The sequence below is a fragment of the Carassius auratus genome, chromosome 17 (assembly GCF_003368295.1).
Source record: "Carassius auratus strain Wakin chromosome 17, ASM336829v1, whole genome shotgun sequence".
Lineage (NCBI taxonomy): Eukaryota > Metazoa > Chordata > Actinopteri > Cypriniformes > Cyprinidae > Carassius > Carassius auratus.
The window spans coordinates 23,659,517-23,684,066 of NC_039259.1; the positions used below are offsets into that span (position 1 = coordinate 23,659,517).

A 24,550-nucleotide genomic window follows, 5' to 3' on the forward strand; every position below is an offset into this window, starting at 1 on the left:
ATTTGGAGTTTGCAGACTAACAAAAAAGGAATAAATTTTACATATTTACAATATATAAGAAAGGTTACATCAGCCAATATACAGACTTTCAACAAGCTAACATATTTAGAAAATAAACCAGTGTAGCATTAAATATATACAAGAACATAAGCAGTGTGACTGCATCTAGTTTTATGTAGCTTTTAACGTTTCTATGTAGTTTGTGTGCACGTTTTATCTAAAGCAAAACAATTGCATAGCGATTACTAAATTTTAAGCTCAAACTAACAAATCTCTAGTTAACTGCCTTTCTTGATGTGTGACAATCATGTTACAACACTAAAATGCTTCAGACATTTTAATTTATGTTGCTATTGAGGTGGGGGATATAAAATAGGTTTTCACAACTAAAAGGCTCAAATGCAATAAACGGACTGCACTCAAACTTTACTTATTACTTTGCAAAACAAACAAAAAGACAAAAATAATTAAAACTGCAGTACTAATACATCAGAATTAACCTCAGAAGTGAACACACTGTCATTCTTTATTCCTAAGCTCCTAATGCTATTGTTATAGGTTTACTATTCCCTAAGACGACAAACCTAAGTACCAATATCCATACAGAAGCACCTTTTGAAAGTCACTCAACGCAAGATATTAAGTTTTGTGTAGATAAGCTCGCTTTTCTGTAACAAGAACACAGGCTGTCTGTACTGAATTTAACATCCATTATTGCCTTGACATGCATTGATGTAATGGGCTTTGATTATATTTAATCAAACAAGTTTCAGCTAGATGCAAAGACAATGACATTTGCCTGATCTCATTAGCAGATAAACTCAAGGGTGAAGTGGCCTTACTGTTAAAAGTCACTGGGCAAATTTATTTATTCCTTAAAAGGTCGCCTGGAAAACTGCCCTAATGATCCCACAAAATCCCCATCGCAACCAATTATGATCAGCTTCACCTTCACCGTGTCAAGGGAGAAACAATCCTATGTTTAACAATCAAGTAAATGTTTTATTTTTTAACTCCAATGGGAAAGAAAAACACGCTCAAATATGGAGGTTAGATTAAACCGCTTCTTTTCACAAACTCTTGCCATTGCTAGCAAAACCAGTCCTTTCATGTCTAGTAGTTTGAGTGTTAAAAAAAAGTTATTGAAACAAACCATCTTTGGATTTACCAGAGGCACAATAGGTGGTGCCCATGGCAGCAGGACTTATACAGCAAAAAACAATAAATACATTTTTAAAAAATCCTATTCTGTTACATAAACACGTTAAATGTGATCAGCAGCTATACCGGATTCATAGACCGGTTGATCACATTTGTGGTCTATGAACATTTTCCTCATGTGAGTTGGGTTTGAAAACTGGGGAGCCGGTCACCTTATTCACAACAGCATCTTGTGCCTTTAACCCAAGAGGAACCAGTTTAGGCATTGGCCGCCATGCTACACTGGTTCCTTCATTGTCTGACTGACCTGATGCAGCTTCACATGCAGCTTTCATGTGCAACAGAGGTGGTGGAGTCAGGGCATCACCTTTATCGCTGCACACTGGGGCCTGTGGACTTTGAACATTTGTTGATGGTGCAACCCCAGATTCAGATGAAACCGAAGGTGAATCTGATCCAAAAATGACTTTAACCAAGTCATCCACTTTGGGTGGGATATCAATTTCATCTTTAGAGTCTGGAGACATTAGATCTTCATCCAAAGTTAGAAACAAGGGACTGAGAGCACGATCATCATCCCGTTCTAGATCTGCCCGTTTGTCCGAACACGTCTGTACTCCGTCTGGCACAATAATTCTTTGATCTTCATCTTCGTTTCTCAGCTGCTGGCTAAGGAGAACAAGTTCGTCTAACAAAGACAGAAGATTTTCATCCTCATGATCATTGCTGTCATCTGGATATTTCTTGTAATTTCCATCCTGGTTGGATGAAGTAACATATCCACTGTTCTCATCTCCTCCAACAGGCTGTTTGGGGACATCCTTGGATTGAGTCTCATCCACAACCGCCCTTTCCTCTAAATCTGTAATTTTAACATCTGAGGGGTACTGCTGATTTTCCACAGGTGCAGGGACAGATGTTGGCTCTTCCACAACTTTCTGTGGTATTACCAGATTCTCCGCCGGAGGAATCAGTGAGATAACATTGGTGATATTTGGAATGTTGGCGGTATCCACTGAAAATAAGGCATTGTAAAATAAAATATTTTTTACTCTTACAAATTCCACTGAAGTATGGAAGCCCATTTCCACCACTGAATTAAAAAAAATAGTTAATTGCGAAGTTTTTCCTCAGAATTCTGAGCAAGTCAGAATAGCGAGATATAAATAGCAATTTTGAGTTCTAAAGTCAGAATTTTGTTATAAACTTGCAATTTCAAGTTACAAAGTCATTAGCTAGTTTATATCTTACAATTCTGACTTTTCTCAGAACTGAGATATAAACTCACAAATACTAGTCAAATTCAGATGGGAAAAAGACCAATTCTGACTTTATAACTCACAATTACGCTATAGTAAGAATTTCGAGATATAACCTCGCAATTCTGACTTGATTTCTCAGAATTGCAGGTTTATATCACACAATTCTAACTTTTAAAGTCTCACTTGCAAGTTTACATCATGCATCTGAGAGAAAGAGAAGTCAGAATTGTGAGATAAAAGTGTCATAATTATCTTTTTATTCATTGGCAGAAACAGATTGTAGTCAACTTATTAAAAATAATGTGATTCAATAAATCTGACTATATGAGCCAAGGAAACTTACCTTGTGTGTTAATGTTAACAGGACTGTTTGCAATTTTGATCATCTGAGGATGAAATAATGGAAGGGGATTTTCCACTCCAACCGGGTGAGATACTGCAGGAACTATGGACACAGATGCTACACCTAGTTAAAAAAAAAAAGACCAATGTTTGTTATTAATATTGCTTACTTTATACATAACATTTTAAAAAGCATATTTACCCTATTCAAAAACACACCTGGTGTGGATGATTGCGGTGTCCCTACGGAGGTGATGCCTATCGTTTTAAGTGGGTTTATGGTTATGATTTGATTGTACGGAACCATGGTATGCATCAGAGGGAATACTTGAGGTATACACACTAAGGACATAAAAAAAAAGTGTGAACATCCAAAAACCAGTTCCAACAAAGTGAGGTCAACATGGCACAGTATGTATGTGTTCTTCCCTGACTAACCATTTGTTAAAAGAGGCTCTTCGACTGGAGATTCTTGTATCACCTGGGATGAAGCACGGGAGAGAATGTTTGGCCGCGTTCTCTCACGTGGTATTGAGGAATGTTTTAAAGGACTTGGGACAGAGACAGGCTTCTTTTGTGGACTGGCATTAAAAGAAGGCTGAGAAGGTTTAGATGTGCTAACTTTCTCTTTATCCTGAGTTTTAAGAGTGATTTGGCTGCTATCGAGGTTTGCAGATGGGGCTGTTGGTGCAGGTTTTGAAGCACTCTCAGTCTTTTCCAGGCTTTTTTGTTTTTTAATACTCAAGTCCATCGGTTTGGAGGGAGAATAGGTGGGTTTGGGAACATCTTTCAGTTTTTTCTGGTATGCTAAACCTTTCTGTTTACTTCCAAGATCAGCTAGTTTACGTTTTGCTTTAGGTTTTGGCCTTGCCTCATTCAGCTGAGAATTCTCTTTTGCTTTAGACTGGGTTTCCAGGGCTTTTTGTTTAGCAATAATTTCATTAAGCTTCTGGCTGATGGACTCCGTACTCTTGTCTGTGGACAAAAACAGATATGATATTTGTTATCAAAACACAGATGTTCAAGCAGTCGCATTATATCTTATAATAAAAATATTTATATTACAAATATGATGTTGCTGATCTGTTATAAATGATTCCACATTCTGAACGACTGCCTTACCACACAATAGTGAAAGTGTCTGTAGGTAACGCCCTCTCTTAATTTGCAGTCTCTGTTTTTTTTTCATTAAGCGGTCATCCTGCTTAACCAGGGACTCAATCTCGTTTTGAGCCTTCAAAGTAAAAAAAAAAAAAAGATAAAAAAAAAAAGAGATAAATATTTTCAATGCGCTTATAAGCATGAAATTAAACAAAACCAACAACAAACCATTGTAAGGATTCTCATTTTTGAGGTTTCAAAATCTTTGGACGACTTTCCGAGTGTTGCCTGAAGTTTAAGAAAGCACTCTTTAAGTGTGCGGCGCCTTATTCTCTCTTGCCTCACTCTCTGCACAAAGAGGTTTTATAATACAATGCATTAAATATATTATATTACAAAACACAGAGAAAGAGTTTGATCAGTCATTTGAAAAAATGTATGTGTGAAAATGAGAGGATAAAACTTACCCTGACCTTCAGCTCCAAACTTTCATTATGAATTTGCCTCCGTTTACTGCAAAACGTTTACAAATAACAGTAATTGGATCATTTTCATAAACAAAGCATCTATTCAGATTCAGATGTGTTTGTAGTGTAGACGTGGATCGGGTCAAATCATAAAATAAAACCTCAAAATAATGCAAACCACACTTCTACTTAATGGGTTGTTAATCAGGTGTGTATTACCTTAGATGTTTATTCGGCCTCAATGCAGATGCCCGAAATTTGGTAATACAGTTTTCCTCAGCAGGCTCTTCAATGGTCTCAATATCAACCACCACCTCTGCAAAATCTTTCATCTCAGAGCCCAAACCATCTGTATCCAACCTCCTCTCCACTTGATCAGAACCCTTGATAACAGGAGAAATAGAACTAGTCTGAACAGACAATATAACGGTTTGTTGATATACATACAATTATTCTGAATAGGTGAAAAGAGTCAAAATTACAATGCTCTTACACTCAAACTGTATGTATCTTCTTGGTCATCATCCTCATCACTATACAGGTCAGAATCATCAGTTAATTCGGTTACGTCTGAATTAATCTCTTCCTCATCTGAAACTGGAGCCATGTCAAAATCTTTTTCTGTCACTATGGGATTAACTTTGTTACCATTTTCAGCAACACTCGAACCACCTCCGGAAAACTGGCTGGGTTTCGGAGTGGAGGCACTAGAAGATGTAAGCTTGGATATATTTTCTGCTAATTGTTCAGAATTGTCACATCGATTTTCTTCAGATTGTTTACGAACATGACCAACTGCCTCCTCAGTTGAAACTGAGCTAACAGAAATACCAGTCTCAGACTTAGTAGAGTCTTGGTTGTATAGCGTTGAACTTCCATGCTTAAGCAATGTAAAACCACTCTTAGGGAGGACAGGGGAGGACGTTGGAGCGATACTTTGAGTGTTTTGAACAGGATGTGGTGGGAGAATTCTTAATGTACAAGTGCCAGACTGTCCCAGAAAACCTGGAACAACTTTAAGGGTAGAAGGAACGCTGCTCAATGAGATTGCCTTGGATGAAGTGAGTGTGACTGGCTTGGTGCTCATAGATGAAGATGTGGAGACTGGTACAGTGACAGCAGGCTTTCTCTGTGTTTGTGGTATTGGGCTTAAAGACTTGACTACTGTGGTACTGCCACCCTGAGGCTTTTTTGGACTGATTGCAGTAGGTGCGGGCAAACGCAAAATGGTGGCTGAAGGAAAAAAAAAAAAACAGAATTAATCATTTCTTTTGGGGATAAGCACACATTTGTTTAGCTATTTCTCCAAAAAAAGTTTATGAACTTAGACCATTGCATAACAAAAATGACCACATGAATTTTGATATTAAACATTTTGTCAGCAAAACACTAACAAATAAAACCACTAAAAGTTAATTTAAATGCTATTCTAAAACACTTTTAGTTAACATGTTTAACAAAATGGATAAATGTTCTCATAACCTGTTTTAACTTATTTTTTATATTGACAGTTTTTTTTCCAATTAATTTAAACCAATTAATATGGTATTAAAGAAACCACTTACGTTGGCCTTGAGAAAGAAGGTTGGGTTTGATGGCTTTGATTTGACTTAAAGGCACCAACTGCAAGAGCTGGCCATTAGGATTACGGTACAATGTCTTGCCATCAGCAGTCTTCACCACCTGAAGCAGCACCTTTTGGCTTTGGGTCTGTGTGGGCCGAGTCTGTGTAGCAGGCTTTGTAAAACTTGGACAACTACTGGTTAGGCCTGAACTACGGGCCATAACTTTGATATAAACTGTCTTTTTTCCAGTAGTCGTTGATCCAGGTGAAGAGACCGTGGTTGTCGGAGTTAGACCAGACCCACCTGAAAATAGGGTAAAAATGTATTATGGCAACTTAAATGTTGGACTTGGGTTGGTGAAATTATTCAAGTACACTGTCAAGCATATAAAGTCAGTAAGCCCAAAGAACCAAACTAGGCCATAATCAAAATGAATGATGATGGTGACATGTTCAAAATAGCAAATCTACTAACATAATATGAAAAGTATTAGAAACATTCGCACTGGCCACTGTATACTCATGAGTAGCTGGCACAATGTCACTATGAATTCACAATCAAGTCAAATAATGCTCCCCTCAGCTGAATTACCAATGGTCTATGAAACTTATGACCACAAACTGCCAGGTAATTGTAAATGTGTGACTAGTTGCTTTGCTTTAAACAAGTTAATCAGGCATGATTACACCATATATTTCACAATGCTGAATGAAAAAAAGAAAAAATTATTCACATTTCCTTTTACTACTGTAATCATGGGGTCAAAAATTTTTACTTCTGTCTGCCCAAGGGAAAGATCTAACATTAAGATACAACGTGTCATGTCAAAATCAAAGTTTTGCATCAATAGAACAAGCTACAGCCCTGCATGGTCCTCAGATTTAGGCCCTAGCCCAGGCAATGTCTGACAGATGATCAGAATTACTGGCCTGAGCCCATCTTTTTTTGACCCTTCTCCCAAAACAGCTTATACAGTATTGTTCAAAATAATAGCAGTACAATGTGACTAACCAGAATAATCAAGGTTTTTAGTATATTTTTTATTGCTACGTGGCAAACAAGTTACCAGTAGGTTCAGTAGATTGTCAGAAAACAAACAAGACCCAGCATTCATGATATGCACGCTCTTAAGGCTGTGCAATTGGGCAATTAGTTGAAAGGGGTGTGTTCAAAAAATAGCAGTGTCTACCTTTGACTGTACAAACTCAAAACTATTTTGTACAAACATTTTTTTTTTTTCTGGGATTTAGCAATCCTGTGAATCACTAAACTAATATTTAGTTGTATGACCACAGTTTTTTAAAACTGCTTGACATCTGTGTGGCATGGAGTCAACCAACTTGTGGCACCTCTCAGCTGTTATTCCACTCCATGATTCTTTAACAACATTCCACAATTCATTCACATTTCTTGGTTTTGCTTCAGAAACAGCATTTTTGATATCACCCCACAAGTTCTCAATTGGATTAAGGTCTGGAGATTGGGCTGGCCACTCCATAACATTAATTTTGTTGGTTTGGAACCAAGACTTTGCCCGTTTGATAGTGTGTTTTGGGTCATTGTCTTGTTGAAACAACCATTTCAAGGGCATGTCCTCTTCAGCATAGGGCAACATGACCTCTTCAAGTATTTTAACATATGCAAACTGATCCATGATCCCTGGTATGCGATAAATAGGCCCAACACCATAGTAGGAGAAACATGCCCATATCATGATGCTTGCACCTCCATGCTTCACTGTCTTCACTGTGTACTGTGGCTTGAATTCAGAGTTTGGGGGTCGTCTCACAAACTGCCTGTGGCCCTTGGACCCAAAAAGAACAATTTTACTCTCATCAGTCCACAAAATGTTCCTCCATTTCTCTTTAGGCCAGTTGATGTGTTCTTTGGCAAATTGTAACCTCTTCTGCACATGCCTTTTTTTTAACAGAGGGACTTTGCGGGGGATTCTTGAAAATAGATTAGCTTCACACAGACGTCTTCTAACTGTCACAGTACTTACAGGTAACTCCAGACTGTCTTTGATCATCCTGGAGGTGATCATTGGCTGAGCCTTTGCCATTCTGGTTATTTTTCTATCCATTTTGATGGTTGTCTTCCGTTTTCTTCCACGTCTCTCTGGTTTTGCTCTCCATTTTAAGGCATTGGAGATCATTTTAGCTGAACAGCCTATCATTTTTTGCACCTCTTTATAGGTTTTCCCCTCTCTAATCAACTTTTGAATCAAAGTACGCTGTTCTTCTGAACAATGTCTTGAACGACCCATTTTCCTCAGCTTTCAAATGCATGTTCAACAAGTGTTGGCTTCATCCTTAAATAGGGGGCCACCTGATTCACACCTGTTTCTTCACAAAATTGATGACCTCAGTGATTGAATGCCACACTGCTATTTTTTTGAACACACCCCTTTCAACTAATTCAACTAATTGCCCAATTGCACAGCCTTAAGAGCGTGCATATCATGAATGCTGGGTCTCATTTGTTTTCTGAGAATCTACTGAACCTACTGGTAACTTGTTTGCCACGTAGCAATAAAAAAATATACGAAAAACCTTGATTATTCTGGTTAGTCACATTGTACTGCTATTATTTTGAACAATACTGTACTACTGTTTCAGTTATTAAAATAGTTACATTTATATGTAATAGCAAAGTGATTATTTTTCGTTTCGGGTTTAAGTTAATTTTTTGTATATATATATATATTTTTTTTAAGTAACGACCAGTCAGCCAGAGACCGTGAACCTACTGTATGTTTGATCAATTAAGCCTTCTCATATCATCATGTCCTGCCTAAAATAAAATCTATAGACATAAAACAGTTCAAGCTTATAACAATGTTTAAACATTAAACCTAGATAAATGTGCGCTATATCCAATAGTTTGTGTGGAGATGCTTTGCAGGAAATGGAGCATTGCACACTATTGTGTGCATTTGAACGCAGAACTGTTCAGCTGCGCCGATGGCACATACCATACATGCTGCTGCTCTCATGTTATTTCTACCAGCGCTGCAATTTTTTTCATCAATAATTGATGGATGTCTAAAATACAAAAATAAGGAGAAGCCTGAAAAGAGGCCCAAGGCCCAAGCCCACGTCTAAACTATGATGTGAAAATTGGCCCGAAAGCCCAGTTGGGGCCTGTTGGGCACAGGCTGAAATGCAGGGCTCTAAAGCAAGCAAATGGAAGATTTAAATTTACAATAGCAGTCACAAATGAGGATAAAGGCAACCATGGGAGGGGTACACAAAACATAGGAAGATGATCCAGCATCATATACTGAAGCTGCAGCAAGCTCTAAATCACAAGCACGGACCCAAATGAAGGACAAGTATGTTAAATTCTCCCAAGGTTTTTGTTGAAGGTGGAAGCACAGACACACAATGGCAAACCAAGAAAGCCAGGCTTACCCAGAGGGAGGCTGGGTGATTTAGTGAGTATGGTGATGGCTGGGGCTTGTACTTTTGATACAGTAGGAAAACTGGCACTACCTGTGGATTCTGAGGGCTTAGACACCTGTGTAACCAAGCCTGCTTTAACAGGAGAAAGAGCCACCCCAGGAGCCCCAGCCTCTTCGCCAATCATCAACATGGAAGAGGGGATGACAACTTTTGGAACAGAAGACTGTAACTGTGAGGTGCTAGTGTTGGTCAGATTTTGAGAGTTGATGTGGTTGACCACAAACTGGGTGAAGACCTTTCCCACTGGGGGCTTGGTCACTGTTCGAAAAACAAATTAAGGAGCAGGTTAAATCTGCTATTCACATGCAGTAAAGCTGCATAAATGTAACCTTGTTACGCACTGCTCAATAATATACTGGATGTCCAATATTTTGCTCAATAACCTTGAGAGCAAAATGTCTAGAGGTAAAACTGTGAACCTTTCCTTGACTTACCTACAGACTTGATGAGCGGTCTGGCTGTAGAACCAGACGTGCTTGTAACTGTGGTTGCTGTGGACACAGCTGAGACTGGAAAGGATGTGATAGAGGCCTTTGTAACAGTTGATGTAGTTACAAGGTTAGGTCCAGACTGACTGACTGGACATATTCTCCCTGTAATATAAGCTGCCAGTCTGTTGGCAGGGTGCAAAGCTCCCATCTTCCCCAGCTCTAATTTGGCTTGCGGGTATGACTTTCCATTAACCTGCAAGAACAATTGATCAATTGATTTCAAAGGTCAAGTTATAGTCCATTTGAAAATAACCACAACTCAAAGTTAAATGCATCTAAATGGTTTTATATTTATAACTGCATGCATACCATTATGCATCCTGGAGAATCAGGTGCTTTTTTCTCAGCCTTGAGCAAGCCTGCAGGGCAACACCTGGAGAGGAAGGGCAGACCTTTCACCTCACTCTTTTCTACATCCTTTTTCAGCTCAGCTTTGTTTTGAGTAACCTTCTCATCTTCTGTCTTCTTCTCCGCAGGTTGAGAGATGATGACTTTGTATGTATCGACAGAACCATCCTCCTTCTCTTGTAGAGTCTTGGAGACTGGCTGAATAAAGTACTTGCCAATCCAGAAAGGATGCTTCAAACGATCCTGAGCCATGTGCTCACATACTATCTGCATAATGTAATTTCTTGTGTCCGTACTAGCCCAACTGCATTCAGATATGATCTCAAGCCGCTTGGCAGGGCCAGACAAATTAAGAGGTACAAGCTCACCCTCTTCAATATCTGCTAGCAGAAGGAAAATAGGGTTTTCAATTAAAGGACCAGCTTTGTAAGGCTTTTTAAAGTCCTTGAACTTGACAATATGTTGTTTGCATAAACCATGGTTACATCAGCTATTAACTAATTATCAGTTAGGGTAAAACTGACCTTGCGTAGAGACCTGTGAGATGTGGTGTTGGTCAACCTGCAAAAATTACAAAAGGTTTAGTTAAGTTTATTTTTCACATGGTATACCAAAAATGTGCCATCCATCATGTAGGAATCTCACCACTTTTTGTTTATCACGGCACATAGAGGAAAACGGTCGCGAACGAGCACATGTAAGCTTGTTCTCCATATTGTCCTCAGTCATACTCAAATTTCTCTCATTCACCTGCATAAAGTATGGAAATATTGAGAAAATGAAAGTGTACACATAATGAACTTGTGAAACTAAGCTAAGATGAAAAATCTGAAATACAAGGAAACAATTGCGGAAAGAATAATCGCACCTGAAATAGTAACGTTTAAATGAACAGTGATTGATACGGATGTTATGGCTGCAATGTCTTTTAAAAATGTATGTCTGAGAGTCTCACCCTTTTTTGTTTTGAAGGACTAAAAAAGATTTCCAGGTCATGCTGAAGCTCATGAGGCAAAAGTGCTGGAGAGGGAGCTCTTAGAAGAGGAGGACAGAAAAGAGCTTCTGAATCTGAACCATCACTTTTTCGATCCCATAATGTACTAACACGCTTAGCCGGTTCAGGAGCGGTTACGGGATTTGTCAGAACTGCGGGAGAAGGGCAACATAACTCAGTTAATTTAATTTGTATAGCTCTTTTCTTGATACAAATAATTTCAAAGCAGATTTTAAACAATACAAGCATATTGGGAAGATACAAAAATATTATGTTAAAATAATAGACAAAGGGGTCAAATGTTTGTAATGATAATAGTACAGCTATTGCAATAAATTATAGACTGACCATAAGTCTTTCTCTTTTTGTTTTTCTTTTTCCATTTAGCCTTGTTCTCCTGTGACATTACATGAGGTTCAGACTCATCTGTTGTACTTTGTTCCTGTTTGGGGGTCTTAAGTGCAACGACTTTGCGTCTCAGACAGCTACAGCCCAACATGCACTGTGGTTTTCCACAGTGATGATGTCGCCTCAAGTGAACCAGACTGGCACACACACAGCCAAGCCTACAAAATACATTGAGGCAGGGTGGTGCACGTCGTCTTATAATTCTCATGGCTTCAGGGTTTCCTTTTGATACTCCCTTAAAACAGAAAGAAAAATAGATCAGGAAGAATGTAAGGTGTCTTAAAGAACATTTTGTTATTATTGATAGTCAAACTACACACTAAGACGAGCTCCACTTTGACTAGTACCTCAGCGGTGACAAGAGTGGCTAGTGCGATGGCTGCCCTTTCTTCGGTGATAAAGGTACGATGTTTGCCTTCCCACACTGCTCCATCTTCCACATCCATCAGCTTCACCAAAGTCTTAGGCAAACCTGTAGTACGTCCAGCTGCACAACTTGATGGTATAGAGCCATCCATGGAAGTCTTATTAGAAGCTACCTCTGCAGCAGTTTCAAGAGCAGGTTTTGCAGGACTGAAACTCTTGGATTCCTTCTTATTTTTGGATTTCTTGTTTTGCTGTTGCTTTTTCAAGCCCAAAGCAGGTTTGTTTACACTAAAGACTGGTTCTGTTTGCTTTGTTGAACCGGACTTCAAGGGCTTTTTTGATTTATTTTCCTCTTTGGTCTTACATTTTGGCTTGACCTTGCTGGAAGTTGTGGATAAGGTAGCTGGTACTTGTTTCTTAAGTACACTATCCAGGGTAAGAACGTAACTAGTGCTCTTAATGGGTAGCTGGTATGCTACAGGTGTAACATCAGCCTGGGATAAGGTTGCAGCTCGTTCATCTATCAGTTTGCCCTCACTGGCTAGGTACTCATCCAGCATGTCACTACAAAATGCAGAGAGGTTCTTCTGTCCTGCATCTGTGCTTGACATGCCTGTAAATAAAATGCAATATTCTTTTAGCAGCATTATCATTAACATTTTAAGTTACAGTTAAAATCATACTAAAGATATGTTCTTTTTAATGAATAACTGATGAAATTGCATACCTTCAGTAGGGTTTCCTGAGCCAGAAAACTTGTCTCTCCATCCTTTAATTTTGGTGAAGTCAGAGGTTTTTCCTGTCCTTGAAACAAACTGGACTACAGAGGGAAGAAAGGACTCATTACAATGGAAAACAAAATCATTGTTCATGCATGACTTATTTGCTTACTGATTGTTAATATTAATAAAATGTGTTACTTTGAGATGATGCTGAACTTCTTTCAGGTGAGAGTACAGTTGGTGGTATGGGTAATTGCACACCCAGATATTGCAGGTCAATTTCCAGGGTGGGATCAAGTAGATTCAACTTCAATCCAACTATGATGAGAGAAAATTTAAATTAAACTTTTACTGAACTGTTGTATATTGTACTGTTATACAATTGTGATATTTATAAAGTTCAAATCAGAAACCTTCTTGTAGCACCGGATGAATGACCTGTCTGTGCCTCATGACTTTCAGATCATTTAAAAGGATTTTCTCTAGCTCCTCAATCTTATTTTCTGCATTATCATAACTGGCCCCTGTTTAAAAACAAAATAAATAAATACATATCCTTATCACTTTAAGTCATTTCAAAGTGGTTTCTTCATATGAACCACGATAGCATATTTAATTCTTACCATCAGGATTCTCTGTGGTTTTTTGTGCAGCCTCAGATTTGTCATCATCTCCAAGGTGAATCTCAAGTGCTTTCTATTTCAAAATGAAGGTATATAAACCACACAGAATGTCACAAGGATGTACTGATAGAAAGTGCGCTATATACTAGGTTAAATATAAAAAAAAACTATTGTTTAAAACTTTAAAGTAGCAAAACAAATAAGAGTTGTCCATCAATTTAAATTCTGCCAAGTAAAAAAAATTATTTGTATAAAGAACAGGCCAAATTCCAAATTCCTTGTCCTCCACATCATATTTGAATGCATTCAGTTATGAGGGGTTCAAGCACGCTGTGATATTATTATTCCACTTTAAAACTGATTGTGCAGACCAAACCTTAAGGCCTAGAGAGCTGAAATTTCAGATTTTGGTATTCTGGTCATCTTCTCAGACTGCCCAATCACCCTTTGGGGGGGGGGGGGGGGTGCGCTACAGCAATCGAAAACGCAAAACTGCTCATAACTCCTTGACCGTTTGTCGTAGATACAAAAACCTTGCATATTTGGAACCCTTGGGTCAAAACATAAAAAAAACTGCCCCTTAGGGATTTTTTCTATGAGGGGCAGTTTTTCTGCAAAATTATGTTATGTCCAAAACCTACTTTTGCAAGCTAGTCCTAGGTTTTTCGCCAAATCAGAACCAAACCACTGCAGAAATATACTTTGTGAATATAAATGTCAAAAATAATAAATAATTTTCAACTCACCTTCACATAAGCATGTCAAAACATTCAAAGTAGGTGAAGCCAATTTTACTAATGTGTCTATAACTTTTGAACCAAACCCGATAAGCGTATGAGCTCAATCTTTGGTCAAATAAAAAAAATATTGTTCAGCTCTATCACTTGGAGGCACTATAAGATGAAAAAAAAACTTTTAAACTGCTATAACTATGCAACCAATGGTCCAATTAAAGCTTGTCCATAGTGGCACAAGTGTCTATGAGGACATTTGCATATCTAAAAAAATATGGCGTTTAAAAAGAAGTTAAAGCAACTATTAGACCAGGTTAACAGGGGTCAATTGCAATTTATCTCAATCTCGATCAAACCACTGCAGTAATATTTTCTGTACTCTCTAGATATAGTATATCAAAAAATTCTCATTTGGTTAGCTATAATGATGTCATTTAACAAAGGGGGCATGGCCAAATACACCCAAAACCTATATATATGGCCCTATTATTGTTTAAAAAAAGGACCCTATACAAAAAATATATAATTCTGGGGTTGTTGTTTTTTTAAATACAGGCCTGTGGCTATTAATTTCTTTTTATAAATTCACCATTTGTAAACTGATGTTTACTGTTAGCACTTGTATAAAAACAAATATATCCACTGAATGTAAAAAAAAATTGAGATCAGGCCACAGGTGGTGCTATATCAGTACGAGTTTTTAAAATGACATTTCAAATCGAAATTACCTTAAATTGCAGAACATGTTCAAACTTTCACACATACACTTGTTCTTCGTATCATATAACAGATATCTTCATTCTGAACAACTTTGCTTCTTGGACCACTAGTGTCATTTAAATATTTCACTAAATATTACAGATTATTAAAAAAAAAAAAAAATAAAAAAAATAAAAAATACTTTTTTGAACTAGTCCTAGGATTTTCACTCAATCTCAACAAAACCACTTCAATACAATTCTCTGGACATCCATAATTATCAATAATATATTGAAATTTACTCTTTGGTTAACTACAACAGGTTCATTTCTAAAGGGGCATTGCCAATTATACCCAAAAGCCTAAAGATCCTAAATGAAAACTTCATGAGACTAGGTGAGCATATGTATCAGTTGATTCTAAATAAGCATGCAACATCTTATGGAAATTCAACCATGGGTGGCACTATAACATTCATAAATGTTAATAATCATCATCATCATATTGCTATGCTAATTACCTGGATTTGCCAAAAACAACTTAAATCATTGATGTAGGTAGATACAGGCTTGCTTAATAATGTAATCTTTTTTCATATTTGCTTAAATGCTTTAAGTGCATGAACCCCAGTAATCGCTGCTTGCAGCTATATTTAGATTTGTATTTTCAAATATGGCATATACTTAAACGTTGACCCCGTTTTGGTGTCAATAACGACCATATGGACTTGTTGGAATAAGTGTGAGTTTTCATTGGTTGCTTTTGTTTCCTTTAAACATTCTAAAGTTAATAAACATGTTATTTATGTTACCTTTGACATAAAGCTGACAAACAATTGGCCTTCAACGTCCTCCAGGCTGGGCTGCATTGGAACAGGTATGGGTCCTTCGAACACCTCATTATCTTCACTTAACTTCAAATTTCCATTTTTTTTCTGTTTTGCCTTAGATTTCTTGAAAGTGATTCCATGAGAAGATTGTTTAGATTGTTCTGGAATGATGTAATCAGAAACGCTTGTCTCACAACTAACAGCAGACTGCACATCATTAAGAGGACCTGTTCTATCGGAGCTCTGACTTTGAAAAAACAAGGCAATTGTTTCCCTGGGATGTTCTGGCCCACTGGGGACACTTGGTGACAATGATTCTTTTGATGTTAGAGTTCCATCCAGAGTTATATCTGTAACAAAATCAAGAATCTTTCTGGGAGGCACAGGCCTGTCATTGAATAGACCTAGTGGGAAAAGGTCAGGAGAGGAAGAAGCTGTGCAATCCAAAAGTCTTTCTGGAAATGAATCAAGGGTCTTTCTAGGAGGTACTGGTCTTTCACAGAATAGACTTGGTGGAAATGGGTCAGGAGAAGAAGGAGTTGGGCTGGGTAAGGAGAAGGCTGGGGATGAGTTGTCATCTAACGACAAGGAAAGAGATTCTTTATGTGTGAATAGAGTGTTCTGAGGGACTCCTTCAGAAAAAAGCTCAGTACAAGAGCCCTTGGAACTGTCTAACGGGCAATCAGACATGGAATCACTCTCAGCAACATCAGTAATTGAGGTAAGTTGCTGGAAAGGAATTATGCTATTGTCTGTACTAGATGGAACATCTAAAACAGATGTAGTTACAGAAGGGACAATTGTTGTGTCAGCAGAATCAGTGTTAACTTCAGGTGTAGTTTGTGAACAGGTGTCATTCACAGTGTCACATGTAGGGAGAGATGAAATGTATGACTGAGACCTGAGTGTGTTGTCAAGATCTGGCATAGAAACAGCATCATCATTATGAAACACACTAGAGATAGTGTCAGGTGTTGGGTCAAAATCTGGTTTGGAGGAATAAGTAGTGTTTGGAACATTTGATGGATCACTCCAAATAAGGGAAGGTGAATGTCTAACAGATAATTGCATTTCTACTGGTACGAGAGATGCAGTTGCTGATGGAGATGATAACACAGTGGACTCAGATGTTATGTTGCTTGCATCTGTTGTTGATAATAATGTAACTTTTTCAGATAATGAGGTAAGTACTGGTTGTGAATCTGGGTTACTGGTAACAAAAGGGATGGAAGACAACAAGGCAGATGAGTTTTCAGGGGTTAGAACAGGTTCACGGGACTTTTCAGAGTCTAAGCATGAGCTGGGAACATTAGGTTTTGGTGTAGTAGGTCTTGTCTTAGACTTTCTCTGTTTAAGAAACTGAGCAAGGAGTGGTAGGGGTACACGTTCTGGCCGCTTGTGTGGTAAAGCTTTCTTTGTATTTCCTTCAGACTTAGCTACAGTGTCCAGAGAAGAAATGGTCTCCATCCCCTTTTCATTATTTTGGTCACTGGATAGCAATGTAATCTTGCCACCTTTGTGTTCATCCATTTCAGATTTATTCTGATCTATTTCCAACTCCGTTTTTGAGAAGGTTTCTAGGTTTTTAGATCTGTGAATGTCACCCGCCATGGTTTCATCTTTAAGAACTTGTAGTATATTTTCTGTTTTGGATGATATGTCAATCACCTCCATTTGTTCACTTGTGCAAGTTGTGGATGCTTGCAAGGCCACACCATTTTTTTTTATATTCTCGAGTGACAACCTTTTAACTTTCACATGAGCACCTTTTATGAAGTCTGAGAATGCCAATGACGATGGGCGCTTCTTGCTGCTGTCAGAGAACGGGAGAGAAAACAAGACAAAAATGTTACGTGTGTCAAAATTGGCCAAAATGTACCATATCTGAAATTATGTTTATTTACAGGCTACACCCTAAAAACACAATACACAAATAGGGGAATTCAAGCAATCTAAGTTAAAGCTACATCTTTCTGTTTCTGGTCAACTAAGGTCATAGTGGACCAACCGCTTGAAGAGAATCTCATTGAGAACGTTAGATAAATCTGATAACATGTTTATGGCTAGCTACTTAAATAAAAATACAGCCAACTTAACAGCACAGAAATCTGAAAGTAACTATATACAGTATTGAGGTCCATTGCTGTAATGCAAGAATGCATGTCACGAACATACAACAGGACAACACATTGGTCAAGCATTCAAACATTTGCATAGAGTATGTTTCTTGTGTAAACTTGATTCACAGTAAAGCAACATCTTACTTCTATTTGACAAATTTATTATTAAAACTCGACTTACCACAAACTTTGAACATTTGTATTTACAACGGGAGCATCGCCATTAATAGCCTTCCCTTCGCCATTTGTAGGGCTGGGAACATTCTGATCCTTATTGACCTTTACAGCAGCATTTCTCTTCATGAACAGAGTTTTTAAATTATTCAAGGTTGTCATCTCCTTGCTTAGCTTGAGCTCACTTTCTGCTTCCTCAGTGGATATTCCATTCCTGGCCTTAGATGATCGAGCATTGACTGCATCATCCCGGAAACCTTTGGCAAAGGGGTTGTAGTCAATTTTGAGTTGGGTGATGCGAAGGTTTTGATAGGCTGTGACCGCAAAGAACTCTGTCTGAGAAAAACATAGAGTTATGACATTCGGTCTGTCAACTTGAATGTTTTCTGAGTCTTTGTCTGCAGGTATGATATGAAGTCGAGGAAGGTATCGTTGCATTGAGTGCAAAATAATATGGTCCTCCTGGTCCAGGTTGTTGCAAAGTTTCAGTCTGTAAAATGAAACGGGGTATTGCATCCAGTGTAGGCCAGTTGCAGGAGATTCTGGGTGTACAAACAAATGTGAAACATGAGGCTCAGCCTTCCCATTGGTTTCCCATCCTTTTCCACTCCATTTGTATCTATAGTTATCGACCGGAACAATATCCATTGCCAACAAGTAACTCTGGAAAGGTTCCATTCCAGAGAGACGAAAGCGGCAGTAAGGGAACATTCTACGACCTTGTTTGGTCAGAATCATCTCTGTCTGACATTTATAGAACTCATTCCACATACTGTTGTTGTCCAGTGTAGCAGTAATGCCCTTACATCTAGCATCTGCTGGCATGTTCTCAGACTGGATGAGGTTGTTGGTGTCCGCTAAAGTGGATGATGTTGCATGGATGCCTGTTGGAACAGAGCCAGCTGTGGATTTCACCATTTCATTTGCTTCACTAATTGCCATCAGGCTGCCTTTGTCTTTCCCACTTTCACCAGACTGCAACTGTTTAAGGACGACAAAGATGGACTGTGAAGATGTAGTGGGAAGTGCAAGTGTTGGGGCAATCACACCCTCTTCATGAACCACCATTGCACCCTGCTTCTCTGTATCGGCCATCTGAGTTACAAAGTCATCTGGAAACCTTCTGACCCTTCCACAGTTCTACATCCTTAAAAAAACAAGACATACATGACATGGCATGGTCAACACATTTTTAAAAGCTAGCAACTGGAAAGTTTAACAAGTATATTACAAAAAGTTTTTGTGCGTTACTCATTAGATTACTCCACTACTAGTTAGATGCAGTCCTGCTTGGCCTCTCAGCATAAATATGTAAGAGGACAACAATTCCATTCCAGAAATTCATTACTGTGTCTGTTGTCAAACTGTTTACACCCTGCTTGAAAAATGTTGGAATCACAATGGTGTGTAGTGCATAGAGCTTTGTGGACTACATACATGACAAGAGGTTGTCCATCATAGACTTCTAAGTAGGGCCTATTACATTAGCCTCTAGGTAATGCTTCTGAGGGCACCCAAGTAAGTCCTTGACAAAGTATATATAGGACATGGTAGTCAAGAATATTCAACCCTGCTCCTGGAAGGGTTCCACCTTACAACAGAGTTTTGTACACACTTGAATCAGACAATCTTCAACCTGGTCGTGCAGATTTGATCACTGCTACAATGACCTGGTCCTGCAGATTTGCCTTATACAACATTATGAAGATTAGACCCTTCCTGTCAGAGCAAGCCACCCAACTTCTTGTCCAAGCTCTTGTTATCTCCATCCTGGACAATTGTAATTCTCTCCTGGCGGGCCATCCTGCATGTACTGTCAAGCCTCTGCAATTGATCCAGAATGCAGCAGCGAGGTTTGTCTTCAATGAGCCTAAAAAGCTCGTTACTCCTCTCCTCATCGGGTTACACTTGGCTACCAGTAGCTGCTCGCATCAAATTCAAGGTACTGATGCTTGCCTACAAGATGACCACTGGCACGGCACCAACATACCTAAACTCACTGGTTAAATATTATGTGCCCTCCAGAAGTTTGCGCTCTGCAAGTGAACGACGCCTTGTGGTGCCATCTCAAAGAAGTTCAAAATCACTCTCACAGTCCTTTTCCTGGACTGCGCCCAGCTGGTGGAATGACCTCCCAATCTCAATTCGTACAATTGAGTCTTTACTCATTTTCAAGAAACATCTAAAGACTCATCTTTTTCGCCAGCACTTAACCAACTACTACTAGCACTTTTCCTTCTTGTCTTTTCAACAACCACAAAAAAAACCTGGCTATGCATTCTGTACTAGATTAACTGAGACTTGTCATGGCACTTGTATACTGTTGTTCTCTTGTTGACCTGAATGCTTCTATTGTGTCTCATTTGTAAGTCGCTTTGGATAAAAGCGTCTGCTAAATGATTAAATGTAAATGTGCAATCAAAGGCTTCAGGTACACTTGAAAATTACAGGCAGTTGAAGGGTTGGAATTAATCTTTGCATGAGGGGTACTACCTTGTACCTGAACGGTCTACCGCTGGCTCTGGCTAATACAGTAAATGAAAAGTCTTGGTGTTTGGTCACATTCAAGTCAAGAGTAACTGTTAACATTGAAAGGAACTGGTACCAAGAATACGTTTAGCACTTTAATGAGGATATGCTGCCTTAAGAAGGGGAATTGATAAAAGATACTGCCACGGTACCTTGAACAGTCCATGGCAACCAATGACCATTTTTTCCACGTTATTGATTTGATTTCTATGATCTGATAAGAAGGGGTTTACTTTAAAGCTACCCTCCTAATCTTCATTTGGCTGCTTTCCCTTTCACTCGTAAGCAGTGGAACATTGCTTTGTTCATTCAACAGTAGTATTCACATGCCACACTTGGAGCTCCAGAGACACAGTTCAAATGCTATGAGGATTGTCTTGACAAAACCTGAACACAAGTATTTACAGGAGTATAACCAGCTTAAAACAGTGATATCTTTTGAATCACTTGAGATTGGTTTAATGAAAATGCATCTTTACACCAGCTGGAAACAGGGTCTTTGAGTCGCAGTCATCTACAATCTTTATTGACTGCCACTAGTCTGGCTCAACCACTTGGTCAGTATACTTTGTTTTTTAAACAGCACCGCATATAAACCTCTGACTCATCCAATGTATCGATGACAATCCACACCCAAACAGACTAGCTAACAAAAACACTTCTCTATCATCAACTAATATGGCGCTTCTTCATTCACTATCATCAAATAGTGGTGCTAAAACCAAAGGTGAAAAGGGGGAAGACATGAATAGATACACAGGCACAAATGGAGGTATGCACAAAAGCAAGGAAACCTCTGTGGAAACTATAATTATTATTCTTGCACCTCCTTTTGGTGCCACTAGTTGCATCGTCCTAAAAACTAAACTAAAAAAAGTGATAGTATTTTTAGTTTGGGTGCTTAACATTCAGCTGTAATAACATGTGCCCGGGAAGCAGTTCGGTGCCATTGCTCAAGGGCACCTAAGTTGTGTTATTGCCGGCACGAGACTCGACCCACAACCCTAGGGTTAGGAGTCAAACTCTCTAACCACTAGGCCATGACTTCCCTGAACCTTTATTAAAGTTAAACATCAACCACACCCTCCTGAAACGGTTCATTCTAACATGCCTGACATGTTGATGTCACGATTTAGAAAATTTGCATAACATCACCCAAATGTTCACACAAAGGCGTAACTTTTATTCTCGCTGTGGTTGCCACCGCCATGTTGTGGAGACGCGGTGTTTCATTGTGAAAGTGAAACTTTGTTTGGTCTTCTAAAAGAGGACACAACTAGAAATTAGAGGTTAGGTTGTATTTACAACACTGTTCCAGAACAGTTCAACCCAAATATTCAGATGTGTACTGCGCATTTTACAAGGGACGAGGACGGTTTCCTGAACCAGTAGCCTACAATGCTTCTGTGCATAAAGGCTGTTTCTATAAAGTGGGGCAATTCCAACCTTTCAGGGACAGTCTGGCGCTTCTGACTCACAGTCTGTAAGTATGTTTACATATTTAAAGAATTTGCCACTGATGATTCAAACGCGAGTTTTGAGCAGTGTGGAGTAGTGCTTTTTTTGTAATTTCTCAGATCACAAATGCAGACATGGTTTTGGATACACAAAGCATCACGTAAAAAGACAGAATAAGTCTTTATAATCATTAACTATGTCCCCAACAGATGCAACAAATGCCTCATTTGTAATTGGTTTTATTGGTTAGGTCCTGTCGTGCTGGGAGACGACATCACAGTATGGTAAAAGGCGTAACATTTCCGTCACACGCTTGAGGAATTTCGGCCAATAACAATGCACTGGATAGCTGGCCAATCAGCTTACACCTTCGTTTTCAGAAAGATGATCTTTTTTAAAATCTATGCGTTTCAGAGAGGCGTGCATATAGGAGCAAAAATAATGTACATTATGTGGAAAATAATGTGTTTTTGAACCTTAAACCTCATGAACACATTGCATTACATTAAATACACAAAATAATGTTTGTTTTAGTAATAAATAGTCATGACACGATATTAGCTACCAAAGTAGCTGAAAAGCTGTTTTACAGTTGACTTTGCATGGAGACAATATGCACATATTTTGCAATAATTTTGTAGCCAAGCAAAATCTAGAACAGTAAATAAGACATTACATACAGAGAAACTGCATAATAAACATAATTCTTTCTGCAAACTCATAGATGTTAATTTGTTCATTCTTGAAGTGCAAAAACCTTTTAATTTAACTTTTGTCTGTATGGTGATTACACTGACTGTTGTTGATCGCCATCTTGACTGAGATTTCTATCTGTGAAAACTGCTTTTTCCTACCTGTGACATGACTCGGCCTGGCTTTTCTCATCCAGAACATTTTATTAAAAACTTAAAAGTAATAAAACATTACACCCTAAATGACAATTAATTACCTACCTAAAAAATTTACATATAGTTATCAACAGAATTGTTTTAAAGTAAAATCATAGAAAGCTTGTGTGAAAACTACTATATGGCTCTTTAAATTGTTTTTCACTTTAATAATAAAAACAAATACCCAGCAAATATAAACTATGCAAGCAAATGAATATAATGCACTCAATTAACTATCGGGCCTGTAATAAATACACTCTTATTCTGATTGATTAGAACTACTGTATTGCAATGTCTTATGTCAAGTGCAAGCATGTTGTGTTAATTTGCTTAAAAATGTTACAACAAATATTACTAGGTAATTAATAATGAAAACAACTACTAGCTTAGTAACTGTTTTCTAAAACCAATAAGGCATTCTGACCATGCTGCATTGCGAATACAGTCACTCTACTGCATGACTATATTCACAATATGGCACCTTATTTTTAAAATATGAGCAGGCAACAACCAACTATTTTACACTAAGTGCGGTGTAATCATGCTCGCTACTCTTCTAGAATGGGGGAATGCACCAATTTGTGGTCAATGCTACACTTTACCTTTTAATAAGAATAAAGGGCCACTCACATCCTGTACTGCCAAATGGTAAGCGTAAATGGTTATGTGACCCCAACATGTCAGGCCCCATGATAAATATATCAAAATATTAACATTTATTTACATATGATTTTCTACTTCCTTATATAAATACTTAATAATATATAAAAAATATTATTTATTACAAGAAGCGTTAAAATTAGATCGCTTGTATGCAATAATTAGCACAAATGCTGCATAGGATTCAATGATATATTATAATAAATCATAAACAAATAGTCTGCTATGAGGGTAAAGATGTAAGACGCTCAGTTTATTTATAATTTAGTCCAGTATAACGCCAAGTAATGTTTATGTATTAAAGGAAAATACGGAAAATAAATCTGTTCATTGGCAATGGCATGAAATGACCCTAGCCCCATGCTTTTCCAAATGTAAACAAGTCTACTTTTTAACAGACATCTACGATAACAAAACGCATTTGTAAAGCAACGTGCGCATGAATACCGAGAAGGCTCACGAACTAGTCGTTAACCATAACAACATGACTAGAGTACCTGTTTTACCTAATTCTCAGGTGCGCAACGTATCAGCCACCGGCGTGCATAAATGTTATATGTCCATTTAAAGTCAAGAAATTGAGTTTCAGTCACCTTTTGTGTAACGCGCGTCGAGTTATATTCGTCGATGGCGCGTGTCTCTAATAGGCCAGAGAACTAAAAGTTGGCGTGGACGGCGCGTGCACGTCGAAACCTCTCGAATGGCGGGCGAATCTGATGCTAGCACGCTGAGAGATGATCTGCTCTGGTCACGAAGTAACAACGAAAAAGACCCTTGTTCAGCCAAGTTTTTCGATTTGTTTAACAGATACAGCTTTATCCGGATTAGACTGTTACCTTTTGTCAATATGAAATGCATATTGTGCATACTCTCTCTCCTGTCTTCGTTAATGCTGTTTTGCTCTCTCTCTTTCTCCCTCCTTTCTCACATTATTACACCGTGCGTCTCACCCTCCGAGAATTGCGTGCGTGCGGTGACGTCAGGACGTCGTGGCTCAAAACATTGCACGCTCGTCCGCGTGGGACTACCATGCGCATGCGCTGCCTCTGACTAAAGAAGCTTGTTGGTTGTACTGCGCATGCGTTTACTTAACGCCTTTGTATACGTCATAATGGCTGCCTCGACTCGCACAGCATCGGGTTT

The 24,550-nt window shown here is 38.5% G+C and overlaps 1 protein-coding gene across 7 annotated transcripts; it reads right to left on the bottom strand.

The window, feature by feature from the left end:
- Positions 1 to 6: 6 nt before the first annotated feature.
- Positions 7 to 24,390, bottom strand: mgaa (MAX dimerization protein MGA a). Of its 7 annotated transcripts, XM_026286487.1 has the most exons (26): positions 24,244 to 24,379; positions 24,001 to 24,151; positions 17,878 to 19,017; positions 15,559 to 17,389; positions 13,315 to 13,387; positions 13,105 to 13,215; positions 12,890 to 13,009; positions 12,697 to 12,789; positions 11,951 to 12,582; positions 11,544 to 11,838; positions 11,157 to 11,347; positions 10,847 to 10,951; positions 10,726 to 10,762; positions 10,163 to 10,584; positions 9,797 to 10,046; positions 9,312 to 9,620; positions 5,899 to 6,201; positions 4,827 to 5,566; positions 4,553 to 4,716; positions 4,334 to 4,379; positions 4,095 to 4,214; positions 3,888 to 3,999; positions 3,204 to 3,740; positions 2,985 to 3,107; positions 2,767 to 2,889; positions 7 to 2,176 (listed from the first exon to the last, which is right to left on the bottom strand). In XM_026286487.1, exons 3-26 carry the CDS (start codon positions 18,963 to 18,965, stop codon positions 1,308 to 1,310), a joined length of 8,694 nt encoding a protein of 2,897 aa, XP_026142272.1. In that variant the 5' UTR covers positions 18,966 to 19,017; positions 24,001 to 24,151; positions 24,244 to 24,379; the 3' UTR covers positions 7 to 1,307. The 7 variants fall into 7 exon arrangements, with proteins under 7 accessions (XP_026142272.1, XP_026142274.1, XP_026142273.1 ...); XM_026286489.1 differs by lacking the exon at positions 24,001 to 24,151 and having other exon boundaries at positions 15,559 to 17,386; positions 24,244 to 24,390; XM_026286488.1 differs by lacking the exon at positions 24,001 to 24,151 and having other exon boundaries at positions 10,163 to 10,581; positions 24,244 to 24,390.
- Between the last annotated feature and the right edge of the window lie 160 nt (positions 24,391 to 24,550).